The 21,228-nt window shown below is 40.9% G+C and overlaps 1 protein-coding gene across 2 annotated transcripts in view; it reads left to right on the top strand.

The window, feature by feature from the left end:
* The window catches only part of LOC118818335 (BTB/POZ domain-containing protein kctd15), a 53,912-nt gene that overhangs the window by 20,538 nt on the left and 12,146 nt on the right, over positions 1-21,228 (top strand). For both annotated transcript variants that reach the window (XM_036585567.1, XM_036585566.1), the window contains exons 3-4: positions 31-175; positions 13,047-13,352. In XM_036585567.1, coding sequence (XP_036441460.1) covers positions 31-175; positions 13,047-13,352 — 451 coding nt within the window. The remainder of the gene's footprint in view (positions 1-30; positions 176-13,046; positions 13,353-21,228) is intronic.

The raw sequence follows: 21,228 nt of genomic DNA, 5'->3' as shown, positions 1-21,228 counted from the left end.
GCGCGCGCGTGTGTGTGTTTTAATTTGCAGGATCAGTCGTCTCTTTAACGGCACCGAGCCCATCGTGCTGGACAGTCTGAAGCAGCACTACTTCATCGACAGGGATGGAGAGATTTTCCGCTACATCCTCAGCTTCCTCAGGACCTGCAAGCTGCTGCTGCCTGATGACTTCAAGGTACAAAACAAAGTCAATTATAACCCAGGGTTCCACAGTTTGCCAGAAAATAGCTAAGCCAGATATGCACCAGTACATTGCCGGGATTTTTGTTAGCTAGTATTCTGTCGGTTTTGGCTGAGAGGGTAATGAGTTCAGTCCAGTATCCAAATAGTACCGATGTTTCCCACTTTTTCCGGAAAGCAGATCCAAAGAGGCTTATTTGTTCTTTAACTCTAAACCAACTCTAATCCTAAACTTTACCCAAAATGCAGACCCAACCCTCACCCTGGTCCAAATCCAACAGATGATTAACAATTTGAACATAGATAATCTATAGGGGCCTATACTGGGCTCTATAGTGGAAGAAGAAATAAGATATTTCTGCACCAGGTTAATAATGAGTGCAATTATATGCACTTAATAGACTCGGTCAGTAATCCAATCAACGTGTTTACATGCACTTCAGTAATCAGATAATGGAAACTCCAGGTCGGCATGAGTCAAGCAGTAATTGGAATTCTGCTCTGCAACTAGTTGATAGACTTGCAGAAGACGAACAGAATGTAAAGCTCAAACTTCACGCCATGGCTTTTTTTTTTTTTAAACATGGCACCACTTTACCTGAAAATTTAAATATACCTCATTTAGAAGACAAAGAATATTTAAATCCTTCATTTCGTCAAGCATGTAGTTGATTTCAGCGTCGCTCTAAAAGTGCTTTGCTGTGTCTCGCGGCAACGCTGCTCACTTATTGCCGGTACTGCTGTCTGTTTTGGCACATAAGCAGACTGAGAAATCTGAAAGAAATCAGAGTAAGAGTTCACACGCACTGAGAAATCTGATTACTGAGCTAAAATCCAGCTCTCTTAATCGGATTTCTTAACCTGATTTCCAGACCTTACTCTGATCTAAGAAAGCAGAGTGTGCGGTTTACATGATCGTTTGAATAATCGGATAACTGCAGATGATCGATTATGATCGGAATATTGAGTGAGTGTAAACACACTCACCGCCTAAGCTTCTGTAACACTACTGGAGTTCTAGAAACCTCTGGAGACGTTGTAGAACGTTGCTAGAGTTCCAGAAATCTTTGCTGGACATCTCAAACACTCTGCTTGAGTTCTGGAACGCTGAAGGAGATAAAGAAATCTCTGCTGGAATTCTAGAACACTTTCCTAGACCTTTAGAACACTGTTAGAGTTGTAGAACACTCTGCTTTAGTTCTAGAACACTGCTTGAAGTTGTGAAATCTCTGCTGGAGTTTTAGAACACCACCGGAGTTCTAGAAACCTCTAAAGAAATTGTAGAACATTGCTGGAATTCCTTTCCTAGACCTTTAGAACCCCACTGGAGTTGTAGAACACTCTGCGTCAGTTCTAGAACACTGCTGGAATTCATTAAATCTCTACTGGAGTTCTAGAACACTCTTCTGGAGTGTTAGAACACCACTGGAGTTCTTTCACACTACTGGAATTCTAAAAACCTCTGGAGAGGTTGTAGAACATTGCTGGAGTTCTAGAAATTTCTGCTGGACATCTCAAACACTCTGATTGAGTTCTTGAACACTGATAGAGATCAAAAAATCTCTGCTGGAGGTCTAGAACACTTTCCTAGACCTTTAGAGCACTTTACTTTGGTTCTAGAACACTGCTGGAGTTCATGAAATTTCTGCTGGAGCTCTAGAACACTGCTGGAGTTCATGAAATTTCTGCTGGAGCTCTAGAACACTCTTCTGGGGTTCTAGAACACCACCAGAGTTCTAGAAACCCCTTAAGAAGTTGTAGAACATTGCTGAAATTCCTTTCCTAGACGTTTACAGCACTGCCAGAATTGTAGAGCACTCTGCTTTGGTTCTAGAACACTCCTCTGGAGTTTTAGGACACCTTTGGAGTTCTGGAAATCTCTAAATAAGTTGTAGAACACTGCTGAAGTTCTAGAAATATGTGCTGGAGTTCTAGATCATTCTAATGGCTGAGACTTCTAGAACTTGGGTCAGTTTTTGAACAGCTCTGAGTGAACAAGAAGTTCTGTAGCACAGAAATGAAAAATATTTGTGTTGCTCTCTCACTCATCCTTTATTTCTTCCGTTTGTTTTCTCTTTCTCTTTTTCCATCTTTCTCTGGTTTGTCAGGAGTCAGAGCCTCCTGGTAGATGTATTCTGACACATACACCGTAGGAAAAGACATGATTTTGTGGTTTACTATGAATTTTGTAGACTCCCTCTTTCTGTCTCTGTCCCTTGTTGAACTCCTCGCCACATAAACACACACAGCAGCTCGGTTAGGTCAGATTAACTCAGGGAGGCTGCACCCACCTGGCTCCTGTCTTCCTCTTCGCATGAGGAGATCTTTTCCAACCTCGCTGCTCCGCTTGGTCAAGCTTTATGCTCACAGTTGCCTTCACACTGCACAATAAATAGCATAAGCACCGTACAGTACAAGCTTGTTGACGAGGTAGAGGCTTCATGTTTATGAAGCTCTCAGGAGGAAAATAGTGTTCATGAGCTTCAGAGAAACTTTAAACACACTGGCTTCTGCTGCCGTGACCGGCTATTAGAAGTGGTGGTCTGTATTACAGTGTTAACATATGTTGTCACTGTAAAACCTTCTATCTTTGAAATGCAAACTTTACAGGAGCAGGAAAAATGTTCTTGACTTTTTTTAACATACAGAACTGGGTAAAAGTCTTAGGCAGCTACAGTTGTATGTATGCAAAAGTTTGGGCGCTCCAGTCAAATTAATGTTTTTGTTGGATTTCTAAGTAAAAATAAGTTACATGTCCTCTGCAGAGAACACACTTCTATGTGTTTAATGCACAGTTACGTTTATTTGCTGAATTTTGTATATTTGGGCAAAAATAAAACAAAAAAAAATATGGCCTGTGCAAAAGTTATGGCACATTTTCTACATATTTTCCTAGCAAATAAATGGAAATTGTCCACTTGAATTTGCAGAAGAATGCCTTAGAGCCCATGTGTCAAACACAAGTCAGGCCTGTGGCACAATCCTATTTGGCCTGCAGAATTATTTTAATTTTCTATTAATATTAGCCATTTCACCATGAGCTGCTCTACGGGTCCCAGCATGCACTGCAATGTAATGGGACAGCGCTGTGGGACAGCACCACAAAAACAAACCAAAACAAAACAAAAAAATAAATGGTATATAATAGATGCTGGGTGTCCAGTTCAAGTGAATGTGCAGTTTTAAAAACCTGCTGTACACTGGGGTCATCTAAAGAGGTTTAACAGTGAGCTGAGCTAATGTAATCTATTGTTTCATGTAAAACAGTTTGTTTTTGTTTAAAATCATCTTTGAATCGTTTAAGTATTCAGTGCCTAATTTTTGCCGTTGTAGTTTTGCCATATTTTGAATAATGAAGGGCCAGTTGGGGTCTCGGCAAAATGTTAAGTAAGGATAAAATAAAAACACATCTGGCTCACAGACTTGTTGAGATATTTTAAAATGAGTTGAGTTTGGCACCCCTGCCTTGGAGGATGTACAGGATGTGTTCATTTATTTTCACTTGAAAAATCAACTAATAACTGTAATTTGACTTGGAGTTTTCAGGTATTTGCATATGATTGTTTAAAATTGTTTGAACCTGTGTGTCTCTTAGTGTGATTAATGACTTCCATAATCAGTGGATTGGTTATTAATTTGTTAGTAATGCTTATTCATTTTTTAGTGTCAGGCAAAAATCTGAAAGCATATATTAATCAGAAAATTCCACAGAAGCCTCAACAGCTAAATCTAATCTCAGCTGTCTGAGTGTTCAGTGTGTCACTCTTTACCTTTATTACAGCCTCCATTCTTTTCAGTCTCACTTTCAGTTTCTCAGAGAAATCTGCAGACACACCTCCAAAGTTCAGTCTTAGAAGCTGGTTGATGATTTTCTGAAGTAATCAAACACATTCAGTGGTGTTGAGGTCTGGACTGGGGTGGTCAGTCCATCGTTCAGCTTCTTTGTTTGATGTGTCCGTCTCCTTTTCTCAGTGAGGTTCTTCTTGATCAGCTACACATCCTTTCAGACCCACAGCGCTGAGTCGTCTTCTCACAGTGGAAGGATGGACAGAAACACCTGTGGATGTTTTCAGATCTGAAGCAGCTTGATTTTCTCCTCTCTCTCAGAGATGAAAGCTTTAAGTGCTGTTTATCTGATGGGGGCAGTTTTGGGGTCTACCAGGTCTTCCAGGTGGTTGTTAGGAGTCACATTTTTGCATTTTTGGATTATTTTATATCTCGTCTCCAAGTATTTAAACATACGGGTGCAAAAAATATACAAAATCAACAAGCACAACCATGGATAGAGGAGGGTAAGGTTTCACAATCAGACACATAAAGTAATATGCAGCTTCTACACTGTCTACACTGAAGTACATGGAAGTTTGAATAATGAAATACTTTGAGCAGGTTGTCCTGTCTGCCATTTTGCAATTGTATGTAAGCACAAGTGGAAAGGAAACCGCGTAGCGGCTCACCTCTCTCTAACTGCGCTCATGGCTCCTCGTACTTTTCGATTTGCGTGAACTCAGAGGAGAAAAAAAAAGGAAAACATGCAAATAGTCGCCGGCGGGATTAAGCATGTCCTTATCCGCTCTGCATCGTTTTTCGGCACTGCCCTGGGGCGCCGTACAGGGCTCTCACGCTGGCAGCTACGCCCCAATGTGTTCCTCTAAATCAATGTGAAAGTAGAACCCAGGCGGAATGAGTTTCACATGCAGCAGGAGAAAACAGAAAATTTGTTTCTGTTGAGAGAATGAGAGAAAGATACAGAGAGAAAGATGAAAAAAGGATTATGTGCTGCTAGGATACACCAGTAAACAATAACATACTGCTGCTGTACGGCGTGGTTATGTGTGTGTGTGTGTGTGTGTGTGTGTGTGTGTGTGTGTTTACAGCTGCAGTTGCGCTCTGTAGCGAAATGTTTTTCTCCACTGTGGTCCTGCGTGTGTTTGCACATCCACCGAACTAAATGCTACATCGCTGGTTAATTTCCTGTAGCAATCAGTTGCACCAGGACTGGCAGGTTTAAAGTGTCCAAAAACATTTTTTGTACACTTATTTCACTTATAAGGTTTGTTTGGTATTATATACCAAAAATAATCAGAAATAATTTACATGATCAGTTCCCAACCTCTCTGTATCCCTTCAACTCACACAGCCTTTAAGTCTGATTTATGTAAGTGAAACCTCAGTGTGGACGGGGCTTCACGGCTGTAGGCGCAGTAGGTGTATATATGGAAATGTGTACATTCAAAAACGGGCAGTTTTTGCAGTTTAGTTTCCATATAGAAACCTTTTGAACTGTGAACCTTATGAACTGTCAAGAGTGAATTTCGCAGTGGTTATGGGTATTTCTCCATTTGGAGAGTCACAAAGGTTGCAGGGCTTAAAAAGATGCTTAAATATCAGGCACAGCTCCAAAAGTCGATATGTACATTTACACAGTTGACCTAATATTAAATAATACTTATCCCTTATAATTTCTCTGATTTTTCTTTTTTATCCTGTTTCATAGTTGCTCTGCATCAGTGAAACAGCTTGTAACATAACCAGTTTTCAACATTTGAGAAACCATTTTTAATATAAAACAATATTTTTAAGAGGTTTATTTTAGGAATTTATATAAAACAGATTAATGATTACTTTTATATCATTAACGTTATACCACATTTAAAGATATGTATTTTATATAAAAAAATCATTTGTCACAGAGATTTTGGTCACTGCTGTTATCAGGACTCTCATGTTACATTTTATCACAGTATTTTCAGCTCTATTAAACTGCTTCTTTGGGTCGAGGCTCATCAGAGAGGCAGCATCTCAAGGCGTTAGCAGGCGAGTCACACTCGCTCACTATATTTCATTAATTTATTAATAATTTTGTTTATCAGGCAGCACATAACTTCTATGTGTCACTAGTGTTATGTGCTTTAGTGGTTGGGTAACTAAAATTTTGCCAAAATTATGCCAAATATAATTTTTATTACTGATTTTAAATAGTTGTACAGGGTCACCTGACGGCCAATGAGTCAGCCAATTTACAGAATCCTCAGTTTTAACCAGAATGTCACTGGAGTCACAGTCACTGGTGTTACACCATATTCATATAAAACCAGTGACTGTAAAATATGTTTGGAATTCAGCTCCTTTTTGCATATATGATAATAGGAGATGTTAATGGACATATCAAGATTATTTACTTTTGAGATGAAAGAAATAGATTTTTAAAAATGTATCCACCTGAATTTCTCACTCCAAATGGAAAATGACCTTATATTTTATTTCATACTTGCTTATTTTAAAAAAGCAAGGAAAATTTTGTTTTGGTGCTTGACTCGGCGTTTTTGCCAGTCTAACATTTGCATGTTGTGATGAAGGATTATGTAATTTTGAGAGGTCATACTTTACGTAAGAAAGAACTGATTTGCTACAAAAGAATCAATCGCACATTTAAAACGGTTCAGTGATGTTACTGAAATGTTTTGTGCATTTTCAGTGACTGTTAGCAGCTTCAGCAGTCTTTTAAACCTCACTCTTATGACCTGCACCTGACTTCAAAAGTGTGTTCTGTACAGTTTTTTTGGCCTTGACACAAAGCAGGGCTTTAGCTGCTTTTAAAAATGGGTGCAGTTAAAGTGGAGTGAAATCTGCTCTGGGCGCCTCAATATGAGGGTAAATCTTTGAGTGATTTCACTACAGTCCAGTGGGCATCACTGTGGTCCCTCTCTGCTGTGCTGTTATGTGATCTGTAAGTACAAAATAACTAGGGCTGTATTGAGTTACACAGTTAAACTTGATTAATCAAAAAAAACGTGACTGTAATGCAAATTCATTATCCAAAATTTTGCTCCCATTCATTTTCAAAGGGGGGTAGCAAAAAAATGCACAAGGCATTATGGGATAGTGAGCTGTGCAAATATTTGAGTTGGTTTTAACTTTTTGGGAATTACAAATGAAAGCTTCATCCTGCTGGCCAACTGTGGTCGCACTGTGTGCAGTGGACATGTACTATAATGCACAGACACTGACAGACACATTTTGTACTTTTATAATGTGCCTTTTTTTATGCGATGTCTAAATTAAGTGTTTGTAAGGAGTTTCCAGCTTATCCAGCTTAAGTTTTTTGAAAATTATGAAATGACTGTGGTTTGGTATTGGTCTGTTAAGTCTATTTTTATTGTTTTTAAAAACTCTGATTACTCAATTAATTGTCAAATAATCTGTAGATTTCTCAGTTAATTGACAAAATAATCTGTGGATTACTCGATTAATAGCAAAAAACCCGTAGATTACTGAATTGATCAGTAAACTGTCCGTTGATTACTTGATCAGTAACAAAAAAACTGCAGATTACTAAATTGGATTACTTGATTAATCGTCGAAACAATCTGTGGGTTCCTCGGTTGATTGCCAAAACAATCAGTAGATGACCTGATTTATTTGCCAAAACACCCTGTTTTTACTCGATTGATTTCTTGATTTATCAGCAAAATAACCTGTATTCAATTAATTGCCAAAATAACCTGTAGAGTATTCGATTAATCGCCGAAATAACCTGTAGAGTATTCGATTAATCGCCAAAATAACCTGTAGAGTATTCGATTAATCGCCAAAATAACCTGTAGAGTATTTGATTAATCGCCAAAATAACCTGTAGAGTATTCGATTAATTGCCAAAATAACTTGTAGAGTATTAGATTGTCAACATACTCTGTAGAGTATTTGACTAATCACCGAAATAACCCGTAGAGTATTCGATTAATCACCAAAATATCCTGTATTCAATTAATCACCAAAATAAACTGTACAGTATTCAATTAATTGCTACAATAACCTGTAGAGTATTCGATTAATCGCCAAAATAACTTGTAGAGTATTGGATTAATCGCCACAACAACCTGTAGGGTATTCGGTTAATTGCCAAAATAACCTGTAGGGTATTCGGTTAATTGCCAAAATAACCTGTAGGGTATTCGGTTAATTGCCAAAATAACCTGTAGATTGCTTGATTAACTGTCAAAATATCTTTTAGAGGACTCGATTAATTGCTTAAATAATCAATAGATTACTCGATTAGTTGTCAAAACAGCCTGTAGGTTACTCAGTTGCTCATATAATCAATAGTCATGGCCCTAAAAACAACAGATCTGCACCTGGAATGTCCTCTGGCCTGAGAGCTTGTTCTACTGTTGTTGTGCTGCCAGAGGATACCCTGGACAGGAAGGCTAGACTTTCAGGCTCCCTCTGTCTTTCCCTCGTCTGTCTCTTTTTTGCCCTCCCTCTTTCCTGCTAGTGGGCAACCGGGCTGGATCATTATTTTGGAGCTCAAGCGGCCTGACTGTCTGAATGTCCTGAGTGCAGGTTTGTAGGGAGGGCTTGTCTCTTTCTCTCAACTGGCAGCTTCTCAGCATACTCCTGCTCTTCTTCTCCTCTCGCTCTGTTTTTCTCTTTTTTCCTCAGCTCTTTCACCTCCTTACCTCTTTGTTGTGTTACTCTTCAGGGTTCGGGATGACTAAAGTGCCTGGCAGACAGAAAGAGAGGGAGAGAGAGAGAGAGAGGCCTGTTAAAGACACATCAAGACTTGGACCCAACCAGGAGCAGCACTTTGATACCTTAGCACTGCCCACAGCGATATGCTAGAGAGAGAGAGAGACATAGAGAAGAGGAATAAAGACAAGAGAGCGAAAAGTAATCATCCACTCTGCTCTTTTGTGGTCTTAAATATTAGAGCATCTGTTGCATCACGAAAGATGATGACAGGATGCTGCGGGGGTTAGTGATTTGGAGGCTTTTCCGATCAGGTAAAGCCGGAGTTCACGCATGTTTTTAGGCGGTTTAAAGTCGTTTTGCTTGGCATCTGTCTGGTTTCAGGAGCAGCTCTTGCTGAGGATAGTTGAGTTGTAGAGGGTACCGAGCGTTCCTGCCTGAGAGAACCCAGCAGGACTGCAGGAAGATAAACAGACTAAGAAGAGAGAAGGAAAAAGAGAATGAACTTGTCTCTTTGTTGTGTCTTTGAAACTTAAAGGGAAATTCCACTGATTTGTAAAAACTCCAGCATAATTGAATTAAAATATGTGAACAGAGTCGTTCAAAGTGGTTTGGTGCGAAATGCTCGATTCTAGAGAATTGTTCACAGTGGTGGTGATAGGAACCAGACGTCTGAAGAGTTTAATGGCTCTAAAAGCTCCCTGACGGAAAGCTATTGCATGAAATGATTACAACTCTGAGAACTCTGAGAACTTGGGCTGGAGTTCTGGGCAGCCTTTGTCTGAAGCTAGAAGGCCAAAGCCCCTCATAGCTGTAGTAGGACTGGTGTAGGACTGAGGAACAGGGAGGAGATGGGGTAGCGGGAGGGATTGTGAGCACTTTGTCACAATAAAGGAAGGTGGGGATGTGAATTTATAGTGTGGAAGAATAGGGATTGGAAGTAGGAGGGGCTTCAGGGATGTTCCTCCCCACAAACTACATTTGTAAACATTGCAACCTCTGGTTCCAGTTAAAACCACTGTAAAGCTGCTCTACAATGCACCACTTCATATCAAACCACTCTGAGCGACATTTATCTACATCTTACTGATTTAATTACGTAAAATAATCTGTGGAATTTTCCTGCACCCTGTTCTGAGCCGTAGTCAGAAGATAATCAGTACTAGCCTTACCTTACCTTACCCTACACTTACCTTGAACGTACACCTATTGGCCATTTTATCAGAAACACCTATCATGTATGTGCATTTTATAGGTTTACAGTTACTGACTGTACCCCTCTGTTGTTGCACAATTTATTAGCCAGCCCCCATCAACCACATTCATTAATGGAAAAAGGACCATCACTGGACCACTGTTGGCCAGGTGTTATTAGGGTTGTGGACCATGCTCAGCAGTGACACTCACATCGTACTGACATGATGGTATGTGTGGCGCTGGTATGAGCCTGTGCACCACAGAGACAGTAAGACTAAGTAAAGCAGATTCTGTTTAAATGGGTTGAGCCAATGTTTGTGTTTACTAAGATAAATATTATATATAAATAAATACTCCAGTGTTTCTCAACCTAATCTGTCTGTTACTAGTGATGCACTGAAATAATTTGACAATATTTATGACAATATGTGAGTATATACACAAAATCAAACGTAATGAAATGATCATTGAAGACGCTCTGAAATCTGATGGCCTTGAGAACAAAGAATCCTGTTGATTTTTTAGTTTGACTGCCAAAATAGCGGGGAGTGTAGATGTGCTTGCAGGGACTTTCCTTTCTGCATCTGTTGTTCTGAAGTATTTTGCAGGATGTGTTTTCCAGTGGTATCAAACATGTATTGAAGTTCTTGCTGGTTGTGTCCCCTCTTGACTCGTCCTTGTCTGTCTCTTGTTGAAACCAAGAAATGGTTCCACACGGCCGAAATTTTCACTGTTGGTCTGGTGCCACTCTGTTTGAACACTTTGAACTCAGCACTGACCGGAAAGCAGGAGATTGAAAGGAACAGTGTTTTAAAACACTATTTCTTACCATTTATTACTATTACTAACATCTAAAATGAATGAAGTCCTTTTTGACACTTTGTTGTAGGGCTATTTATTATTTTTTTATTTCAAATTTTTCAGTAGCTGAAATTCTGGTGCATTACTAGTGCTTACCATAGACCAGGCCATATTAAAAATTCTCATCCAATCTGTGGGCCAGAGAAAAATTAATTTTTTCTTAATTTTTTTAATGTGCTGTAACCCCAACTAGCCCTTGTTTATTTAAAATATGCAAAAGAACTTGCAGTAAACCTTTAAATGTGCCCAGGAGCTCAGTCTTTTAAACGTACCTATTTGCTTGAACTAGACACCTGACATCCTTTCTTTGCTGCACGTTCGTTAATATACTTGGGCTCAATTTCTGAGCGGCTGAGCTAATGGTAAGTGTTTATGTTGGTTAAACTGCAGCTAAAATGCATTTTGGTGATATGACTGGTGTGGAATTGCGCAGAATTGTGTAGAATGTAGGTGTAACTGCAGTGCATGCTGGGTACTGTAGTGCAGCACATTGTGAAACGGGCCAATATTAACAGAAAATTAAAATACTTTTGCTGGCTGGATAGGATTGTATGGCGGGCCTGGTCTGGCCCACGGGCCTTGTGTTTGACACATGAGCCAGAGACTGTAATTTTGACATATTTCCCTCTACCTTATAAAAGGAGCAACAACTCCTCTGTATTTAGCCTAATTTCTTTCTGCTGTGTTTATAGCATATAACTATTTCTTGGTAAAGCTGACCAAAACAAAGTCATAACATCTTTATAATAAAAGCCAGCCAGTGGGAAGGTGTTTTAGCTACAGCTTCTGTCGTGAGTGTGCTGCGAGTTCTTTTTTAAGTACAAATTATTCTCCATGATACTCAGTCGTATGTTACGGGTACAGCAGATTGAGAGTACGTTGAAAAACCAGGGAGTTTACCATCAACGATGGCAGGGCAGGCCGCTAATCCAGCAGCTCACCCGCAGCCCGAGCAGCTCTGTATAACAAAAGGTCTGTCAGCTCTTCCAGCTCAGCTCGAGCCGTGGAGCTTTGAATCTCATGTGCACCTCTGTCTTCCTCTATCTGTCCCAGTCTCTCTCTCTTGCTCTCTCGTCTCCAGATCGTGGCATCGCTCACGGAAACAGTGCAGGAACGCTGCCATCTGGACTCGTGGGAAATTAAAGACATGAGCGGGAGGTGCAAATCACCCCTGGCTAGAAGCACCCGGGGGGGGCAAGGGGAGGGGAGAGAGTGGGGGGGCCGTTGGCAGCGTGCCACAGACAGCTACAGATTGCTGCGATGAAGGAATGCACGGGCGCGTAATGGCAGCAGCATTGTCTGTGTTAGCGTGGCGGCTTATAGGACTTCAGCTGGCAGTGTTTCAGGAAGGAATACCTTTATTATACGGTGTGAAGAGCAGGAGAGATGGATGTGATAGAGGTATAGGTAACTGAACATGCTACCAGCAGCACATTCACACACCTTGTCTTTAAAGTTGAATAGCTTTACAACTGTTTGGGGTCCAGACACTTCAGAATTCTGTGTTACACTCGAGAAGTTAAGATTTTTGACCATATCTGCTATCACTGAAATCCCAGACCCATTTTGTGGCTGTTTTTTTGTAAAAATGTTCTTTTTTTGCACACTTTTATATTGTATGTTTGCGCTGAATAACTGTTCTAACTGAAAAGCTAGTTCTGAATCTGAGCATATAAATCACTTTATAATAGTATAATATATCAATGTTTCATCAGACATATAAAAATGATCCCAGGCAGTCACTTTTAGCCTTAGGTCTTACAGGGTTAACGTGTGACATAGAAACATTTAAGGTGTAAATGTGAAAGTTGCATTTCTGAACTGTCAAACATGATTAAAGACCATTTCAGCATGAGATGCCAAGAAGCCTGTATGACACTGTGTGGTTAAACAGTTCATGCTCAGCCAAAATCATGTTCTTATACTACATCGGAAGGCTAGAGGTTTAAATCTCTGACTTCACTACCATTCGATTTGATTATGATTCTTTAGAAAGTGATTCAGTGAATCATGAAAATATAGTTCAAAATCCTAAATCCCAATTCTTTGGATTCGATTTGATTCAATTTGGTTATTTTGGTGTAATTATAATTTTTTTTAAAATACACAAATGCAACCAGAGGAGGTATAAAGTAGTGGAATATAGACATTTGTAGAGCTTTTTTCGTATTTTTACATTCGCTAATTGGCTAAAACGAGCCTGTCCTTTATTAAATATTGTTATAAATGATTATAATCTATAAGAACAAGTCAATACAATACAAGTCAATTGCCATCCCTTCATTTACACCATTAATGTATACATATTTTTTTCTCATTCTGCCTCTTTCCTCCTGAAGGACTTCCACTTGTTGTATGAGGAAGCGCGGTATTATCAGCTAACCCCGATGGTGAAGGAGCTGGAGCGATGGAAGCAGGAGCGCGAGCAGCGGCGCCTGGCCCAGCCCTGCGACTGCCTGGTGGTACGCGTGACCCCTGACCTCGGCGAGAGGATCGCTCTGAGTGGAGAGAAAGTTCTTATTGAGGAGATCTTTCCTGAGACTGGAGACGTCATGTGCAACTCCGTCAACGCCGGCTGGAACCAGGACCCAACACACGTGATCCGGTTCCCTCTGAACGGCTACTGCAGACTCAACTCAGTACAGGTAATACAGCTACAGACCCATTAGCAACCTGCTAACAACTCGGTACAGGTAAAACAGCTACAGACCCATTAGCAGTCTGCTAACAACTCGGTACAGGTAATACAGCTACAGACCCATTAGCAACCTGCTAACAACTCGGTACAGGTAACACAGCTACAGATGCATTAGCAACCTGCTAACAACTCGGTACAGGTAAAACAGCTACAGACCCATTAGCAACATGCTAACAACTCGGTACAGGTAATACAGCTACAGACCCATTAGCAACATGTTAACCACTCAGTACAGGTAATACAGCTACAGACCCATTAGCAACCTGCTAACAACTCGGTACGGGTAACACAGCTACAGAGCCATTAGCAACCTGCTAACAACTCGGTACAGGTAATACAGCTACAGACCCATTAGCAACATGCTAACAACTCGGTACAGGTAATACAGCTACAGACCCATTAGCAACATGCTAACAACTCGGTACAGGTAATACAGCTACAGACCCATTAGCAACATGCTAACAACTCAGTACAGGTAATACAGCTACAGACCCATTAGCAACCTGCTAACAACTCGGTACAGGTAAAACAGCTACAGACCCATTAGCAACCCGCTAACAACTCGGTACAGGTAAAACAGCTACAGACCCATTAGCAACCCGCTAACAACTCGGTACAGGTAAAACAGCTACAGACCCATTAGCAACCCGCTAACAACTCGGTACAGGTAAAACAGCTACAGACCCATTAGCAACCCGCTAACAACTCGGTACAGGTAAAACAGCTACAGACCCATTAGCAACCCGCTAACAACTCGGTACAGGTAAAACAGCTACAGACCCATTAGCAACCCGCTAACAACTCGGTACAGGTAAAACAGCTACAGACCCATTAGCAACCCGCTAACCACTCGGTACAGGTAAAACAGCTACAGACCCATTAGCAACCCGCTAACAACTCGGTACAGGTAATACAGCTACAGACCCATTAGCAACCTGCTAACCACTCGGTACAGGTAAAACAGCTACAGACCCATTAGCAACCTGCTAACAACTCGGTACAGGTAAAACAGCTACAGACCCCTTAGCAACCTGCTAACAACTCGGTACAGGTAAAACAGCTACAGACCCATTAGCAACATGCTAACCACTCGGTACAGGTAAAACAGCTACAGACCCATTAGCAACATGCTAACCACTCGGTACAGGTAAAACAGCTACAGACCCATTAGCAACATGCGAACAACTCAGTACAGGTAAAACAGCTACAGACCCATTAGCAACATGCTAACCACTCGGTACAGGTAAAACAGCTACAGACCCATTAGCAACATGCGAACAACTCAGTACAGGTAAAACAGCTACAGAGCAAATTAGCAACATGCGAACAACTCGGTACAGGTAAAACAGCTACAGACCCATTAGCAACATGCGAACAACTCAGTACAGGTAAAACAGCTACAGAGCAAATTAGCAACATGCGAACAACTCAGTACAGGTAAAACAGCTACAGAGCAAATTAGCAACATGCTAACCACTCGGTACAGGTAAAACAGCTACAGACCCATTAGCAACCTGCTAACAACTCAGTACAGGTAAAACAGCTCCAGGCACATTATTAGCCTGCCTAGGTGAAAGAGACGTGTAGGGCTGTTTTTGTGTATCTAGGAACATGCAGGAAATAGGTGAATATAGCAAGGGGTCCATGTAGGGGGTCCTTTCAGGGCTGCGTATAATTGGTTAAAGTCATATTAGATTTACACCTTTTTTCAGTCACAATAAAGCTCTGCCGTCTCATCATGTCCTGAATTCAACTGATTTTCCATAATTTCTGCATGATTAAATGGCTGAGATGTAAAGAGAGTTACTCACGTTGGTGGTGATAGGAACCAGACGTACAAAAAAGTGAACTGTAGGTCATGATGTTGTCCTCCCATGATCAAATATAATGATTTCCAGAATAGTGATGTCAGTATTCAAATACTGGCACCTTAGTTAGCTACAGAGTCTCTACTACAGAAACATATCGGTGTTGTAATGAGCTGAGTGTTGGGTGGGTTCTAAGTCAGGACGCTCTTCTGGGCGATATGACCTCAAATCAATATCACGATTAATTGAACATTTTGCCTCGATTGCGATTAATGATCGATTATTTTGTTTTTTGTTTTTGTTTTTGCCCTCATAGTTCACTGACAAGGTTTGTACTGTAAATATGTTCTGCATATCTTAATGTAAATCATCTCAACAGCCAAATCGGAATTTACGCGGCTTTTTTGTCAATCCAACTCGACATTTGTCATAATTTCACGCTGCGGAGACCTAATAAACATTTGGGGTGATATTTCTGTACTAAAATTAGAAGAGACGTATCCAAAACACCTCCGTGTTTGAAGAGGCTTTGAAAGAAATGTCCGAACGCGGCCGTCGGAGAGCGAGGCTGCAGCATCAAAGAAAAGTTAAAAATCTGAAAGCAAAATTTAAAGAATCCGAGGATACGAACCAAAGAAGCTCAAACACGGTAGTAAGTTTTTAAGACAACAGTACATGAGCAACAGAGTGGGAGAAAGGATTAACAGAATTTAAAAAAATCGAAATAATCGACATGGGCAAGATTGCGTTGGTTAGGGGTTCTTAAGCGTTTCAATTACTTTTCGTTTAATTGCCCAGCCCTATGCTCTTCTACACACACTCTCCTAAACACACACACCACGCCCTCACAGCAAGTCAGCACACACCTGACACATGTATACACACACACACACGCACACACACACACACACACACACCTCAGCCATCCATCCCTGCCTTGATCAGCTGTTGACCGTTTTCAATGTGGGAGTGAAAGATGGATAGCCTCAGGAGCAGTGTCAGATTAGAGACAAACACACACACATACACACACGCGCACACACACACACGCACACACACACACACACACACACACGCACACGCACACACACACGCACACACACACACACACGTGTATTAAAAGTTTCATTCCAACACATTAAACTCCTCTTTCATGATTTTTTAATATGATACACATTATTAGAAGTGAGCTTTGACAGTTATTGCCACAATAAACAGTTTTAAATAATGTGCTTACTAAGGTCCTCTTAACACTTCTTAATACTATCCATACATTCTATGGCCAAAAGTATGTGGACACCTATACATCACACCTATGCTGTTGGACGTCTCATTCCAAAACCATCTGTATTAATATGGAGTTAGACTACCATGTGCCACTATAGCGGCATTCACTCTTCTGGGAAGACTTTCCACAGCGTTTTGGAGTGTGTCCGTGGGAATTTGTGCCTTTTCATTTGAAAGAGCATTTTGTGAGGTCAGATCGTGTTGGATGAAAAGGCCTGGCTCACAGTCGACGTTTCAGTTAATCCCAAAGGTGTTCAGTGAGGTTGAGGTCAGGGCTCTGTGCAGGCCACTGGAGTTCCTGAAAAACAGCCCCAGCCCATTATCCCTCCTCCACCAAACTTTACTGTTGGCACAGTGCATTCTGAATGGTAGCACTCTTCTGGCTTTCGCCAAATCCAGAGTCATCCATCAGACTACCAGATAGTGAAGCATGATTCATCACTCCAGAGAACATGTTTCCAGTTATGAGTCCAGTGGCTGCGTGCTTTACCCCACTGACCCCCCCTCCCAACTCCTGAGCTCCTGATGCACAGTTCTTTTGCTGATGTTGCTTCCAGAGGCAGTTTGCAACTCTGTAATGAGTGCTTTAACAGAGGATAGGCACTGTGCGTTTCATCTGCCCCGCTCTGTGAGTTTGCGTGGTCTCCCACTTCTTGGCTGAGCTGTTGTTGCTCGTAGATGCTTCCATTTCACAATATTGGCACTTACAGTTGACAGGGGCGGCTCTAGCAGGACAGACATTACACAAACTTGACTTGTGGCAAAGGTGGCATCCTGTGACCTTGTATCTGAATTTGTTTTCTTTTTTTTATTTTGGTTTTTAAAATGCCACCTGTCCTTTACAACGTGTTCAAATTTCATGATGAATGGACCAAACGAAATGCTCTAGAATTATTTGGAAAAATCTCCATTAACATTCAAAGTGTTTTCCATCTCCTGTAGAGTTCCCATTTCGGAGATGTGAGGTTTCGTCATGACAGCAACGATGTACATGCACACACACTCACATACAGCATGTCAAACCAGGGACAAACACACACTCCCACATCGGGTACAGAAACATTCGTTCCTCCGTAGCTGTGTTTTTCTCTCCTTTTTAAAAAGAGAGAAGGAAAGAACAGAAGCAGAGAAAAATGATATGCATAATTTACACACTCCTCCTTTTAAAGACCCTGCTCCTCTCTCTTTTTCAGAAAGACTCCAGCACCACGCTGCCCCGAGCAATTCAAACACACGTATTGCATTTTTTAATACCATACTTACAATTTCTCAAACAGCCTAAACCGCTTTGTACTTCTTTTATAGATTTTTAAATGGCTTGCAATATAATTAATTGGCCGCATCAACTAACACAACATTTTCTCTCTCGCGCTCTGTTTACCGCTGGAGCCGGGCTTTCTCTGAGCTCACATCCGTCTCGAATGGACGAGGAAGGAGCTTTTAAGTGCTCTCATTAAAGACTTTCCCCACAGGACACACACACGAGTGTGCACTTGTGCCCAAAGCCACGAGCAGTGAATGGATCTTTTGTCTTTTCATAAATGTCTGAGTGACCTTTTGACCCCAGAGAATGAACTTAGCCTTATTTGATGTAAAGATGAGCATCACAACATTTTACCTGTGCACGTACACAGTTCATCTAAAAGGACAGAAATATATGATTTTTTGTATATATCTATTGCCAGTGGCCCCAAAACGTGTTTGAACACTTTAAGCGTTTAACCTCTGGTAACCTTTAGTGAAGTTCTTTAGGTCACTTCATAAAATGTTTAACAAAGAGAGAAAAACACTTTTAGCATGACATCAGTCTGATGTGTGGAGACGTCCTGGAGAAGAACTCCAGACAGACGGCACTGAGGGTTCCTTAAGGTTTCACAGAAGAGGAAACCTCAAAGTCTGGGGCTGTTTTTTTTTTACAGTGCTCTCGCTGAGCTTGTGTTTGTTGACAGGTTCACAAACTCATATGCGTCCAAATGTATGGAAACCTGCAAAGAAATCACCTTTTAATTGAAAACTCTGCTGGAAGGAAAGTGATGACCTTTTTACGTATGGCAGAAAAGTCCAAATACTTTTTGGGCCGCTGTTTCTCCACATAGTCTGAATTCAGGCGGGGCCTACAGGGGCAGCCCAGCAGTGTTTAGTGAGGAAGGGCCTGAGTGAAGAAGAAAAGAAGTGCTTTGTCAGGTAGTTTGCTTATTTTTCAAAACTCTACAAAGTGCTGTGGATGTATACATAGAGTCTAAACCCCATGTGTCAAACACAAGGCCTGAAGTCAGGCCAAGTCAGGCCCGTGGCACAATCCTATTCGGCCTGCGAAATTATTTTAATTTTCTATTAATATTAGATCGTTTCACCATGAGCTGCACTACAGTTCCCAGCATGCACTGCAATACAATGTGACCCCTTTCTATGAGCCTGCGCTTACACAGAAATTAAATATGTCTGGTGTCTAGTTCAAGCAAATAGGCAGTTTTAAAAACTCATTAAAGGAGTTTAACAGTTATCTGTAGATAATGTAGTCTATTGTTTTATATAAAACAATTAGTTTTTATTTTAAATTATGTAGTTAAAGTATTTAGTGCCTATTTTGCTGTTGGAGTTTTTGTGTATTTTGAACAAACAATGGCCAGTTGGGGTCATGGCAAAATGTTAAGTAAAAATAAATTAAAAACACAGCTGGCCCACAGATTTATTGAGATTTTTTAATATGGCCCTTTTAGGGGTTGACTTTGACTCCCCTGGTCTAAATGTAACATTTCTGTTAAACCTTACATCACCAGAGTTTCAGGAACGGAGGCGTTATAGGAAACGGGAAAAGTGTTCCTGACTTTACTGAATGTCAGTTTGCTGTAAATGTTCTCATTTTTAATGTACGCTTATCTAAGAGGATGTGATTTTGATCCATTTCTGTTGGTCCATTCATCGTGAAATGTTCATACAGTGTGAAGAGCAGCTGGCAGTTTAAATAGTATAAAAATATATAAACTAAAAAAAAGGAGTTACAAGGTTTTTTTTAATGTCAGTGATGTTCATTAAAAGTAATATTTAAAAATATAACAATTAATAAGAAATATGTATTGGTACTTTTGCACAGACAAACTTTTCTGCTTTCCACTATGTTAAATGTAGCAAATGAACAGTGGTCGTACATTAAAAGGTGCAGAAGTGTGTTCTCTGTAGAGGATGTGTTCTTATTTTCAATTAGAAAATCTACAAAACATACGCCCACACTTCTGCATGTTGACTGCATATTTTTGAAGATTTTTAAAGTGAAAACAATAAATAATTCTGTATTACTGTGAAATGTACGTCTCCTCAGTGGAGCGCACGGCCCTCACACTCCTCCAGCCAGACCTTTCAGAGCGAGCTGCTGGAGTCAGGCAGAGAGCTGGGCGGTAAATTAGAGACTCATGCAGCCGGAGTGATATTCACTGCTTTGACATGATTTGGGATTTTATTGTGTTTGGCAACCAGCATCTCCCCCTGACTTTAAACCCAAAACTGACTTTATTTAGCTGGAGAAAGTGCAAAAGAAGCTGAGTAAACAAACTCACGGTGGAGGCGCGTTCCTGTTGACATCGCAGGAATCCACAGAGTAATAAAAACAACCTGCTCTGTGATGGAGGGCCAAAAGAGGGAGAGAGAGAGAGAGAGGAGGGGGGCATAGGGAAGTAAGAGAGAAAGAGAAGAAAGGAAATGAGAGGGAAGGGAGAGAAAGCAGCAAAGAAAGAGGGAATAGAGTAAGAGAATGAGACGGAGAGAGAAAAAGAGGACAGAGATGATAGAAAAGGGGGATAGAAAAAGATAAAGAAGTGAAAGAGGAAAGGAAGAGGAGAGAGAAAGCAAAAAAGAAGAGAAAGAGAGTGGGGGAGAAAGATAAAAGGATTGGAAAAAGAAGAGGAGAAGAGACAGGAGTGAACATGAGAAAGAGAAGAAAGGGAGAGAAGGAGAGAAAGCGAGAGAGAGAGAAAGTTTACAAAGAAAGAGAGAAAAAGAGGATAACACAAGACAGAAAACTTCCAAAGAAAGCTGAAAGGAAAAGAAAAAGAAATAGAGGGAGGAGAAAAAATGAGAGAAGAAAAGGAGAAAGGATAGAGAGAGGGAGAGAAAACTAGAGAGAAAGAAAACGAAAAATGAGAGGGATAAAGGAAGATCGAGATAGAGAGTAAAGAGGAAAGACAGAAAGAAAAGAGAGAAGAAGAGAGAATGTGAAAGAGAGGGAGGAAGGAGGTTGAGTGAGAATATCTTCAGTAAGAGGACAAGAAAAATTGAACGAGAGAAACGAGAATGAGGAAAAGAAAGGAAAGAAGGAGAAGAGAATGAGGAAGGAGGGAGACTAAGAATGAGTGTGAGAGAAGGAAACTGAGTAGAGAGCGAGGGAATTAGACGGAGGAGAGCGAGAGGATGGACTAACATACGCTGAAGCACACATACGTGCGCGTGTGCGGTCTCGGAGCTGCAGCTGTCCGAGCGGCTCCATACCTCACCGTGATTGAGCGCAGGGATCAGCGCGGATGCGATCTTTCCTCCATCACCATGACAGCAACAGAACCGCCGAGAGAGAGAGAGCATGTCCCCGCTGACGACGCTGACACACACACACACACACACACACACACACACACACACACTTCTCACTCCTCTAAAGCCTCTGTAGCTCCTTAATACTGTCGTTAAAACCTCTGCAGGCCGATGCAGCTCCACAGCCACTCAAACCAAACTGACCAA

This window comes from Colossoma macropomum, unplaced genomic scaffold (assembly GCF_904425465.1).
Source record: "Colossoma macropomum unplaced genomic scaffold, Colossoma_macropomum, whole genome shotgun sequence".
Taxonomy (NCBI): Eukaryota; Metazoa; Chordata; class Actinopteri; order Characiformes; family Serrasalmidae; genus Colossoma; species Colossoma macropomum.
Note: the sequence above shows the minus strand (reverse complement) of the source record. Positions and strands in the feature narration are given on the sequence as shown.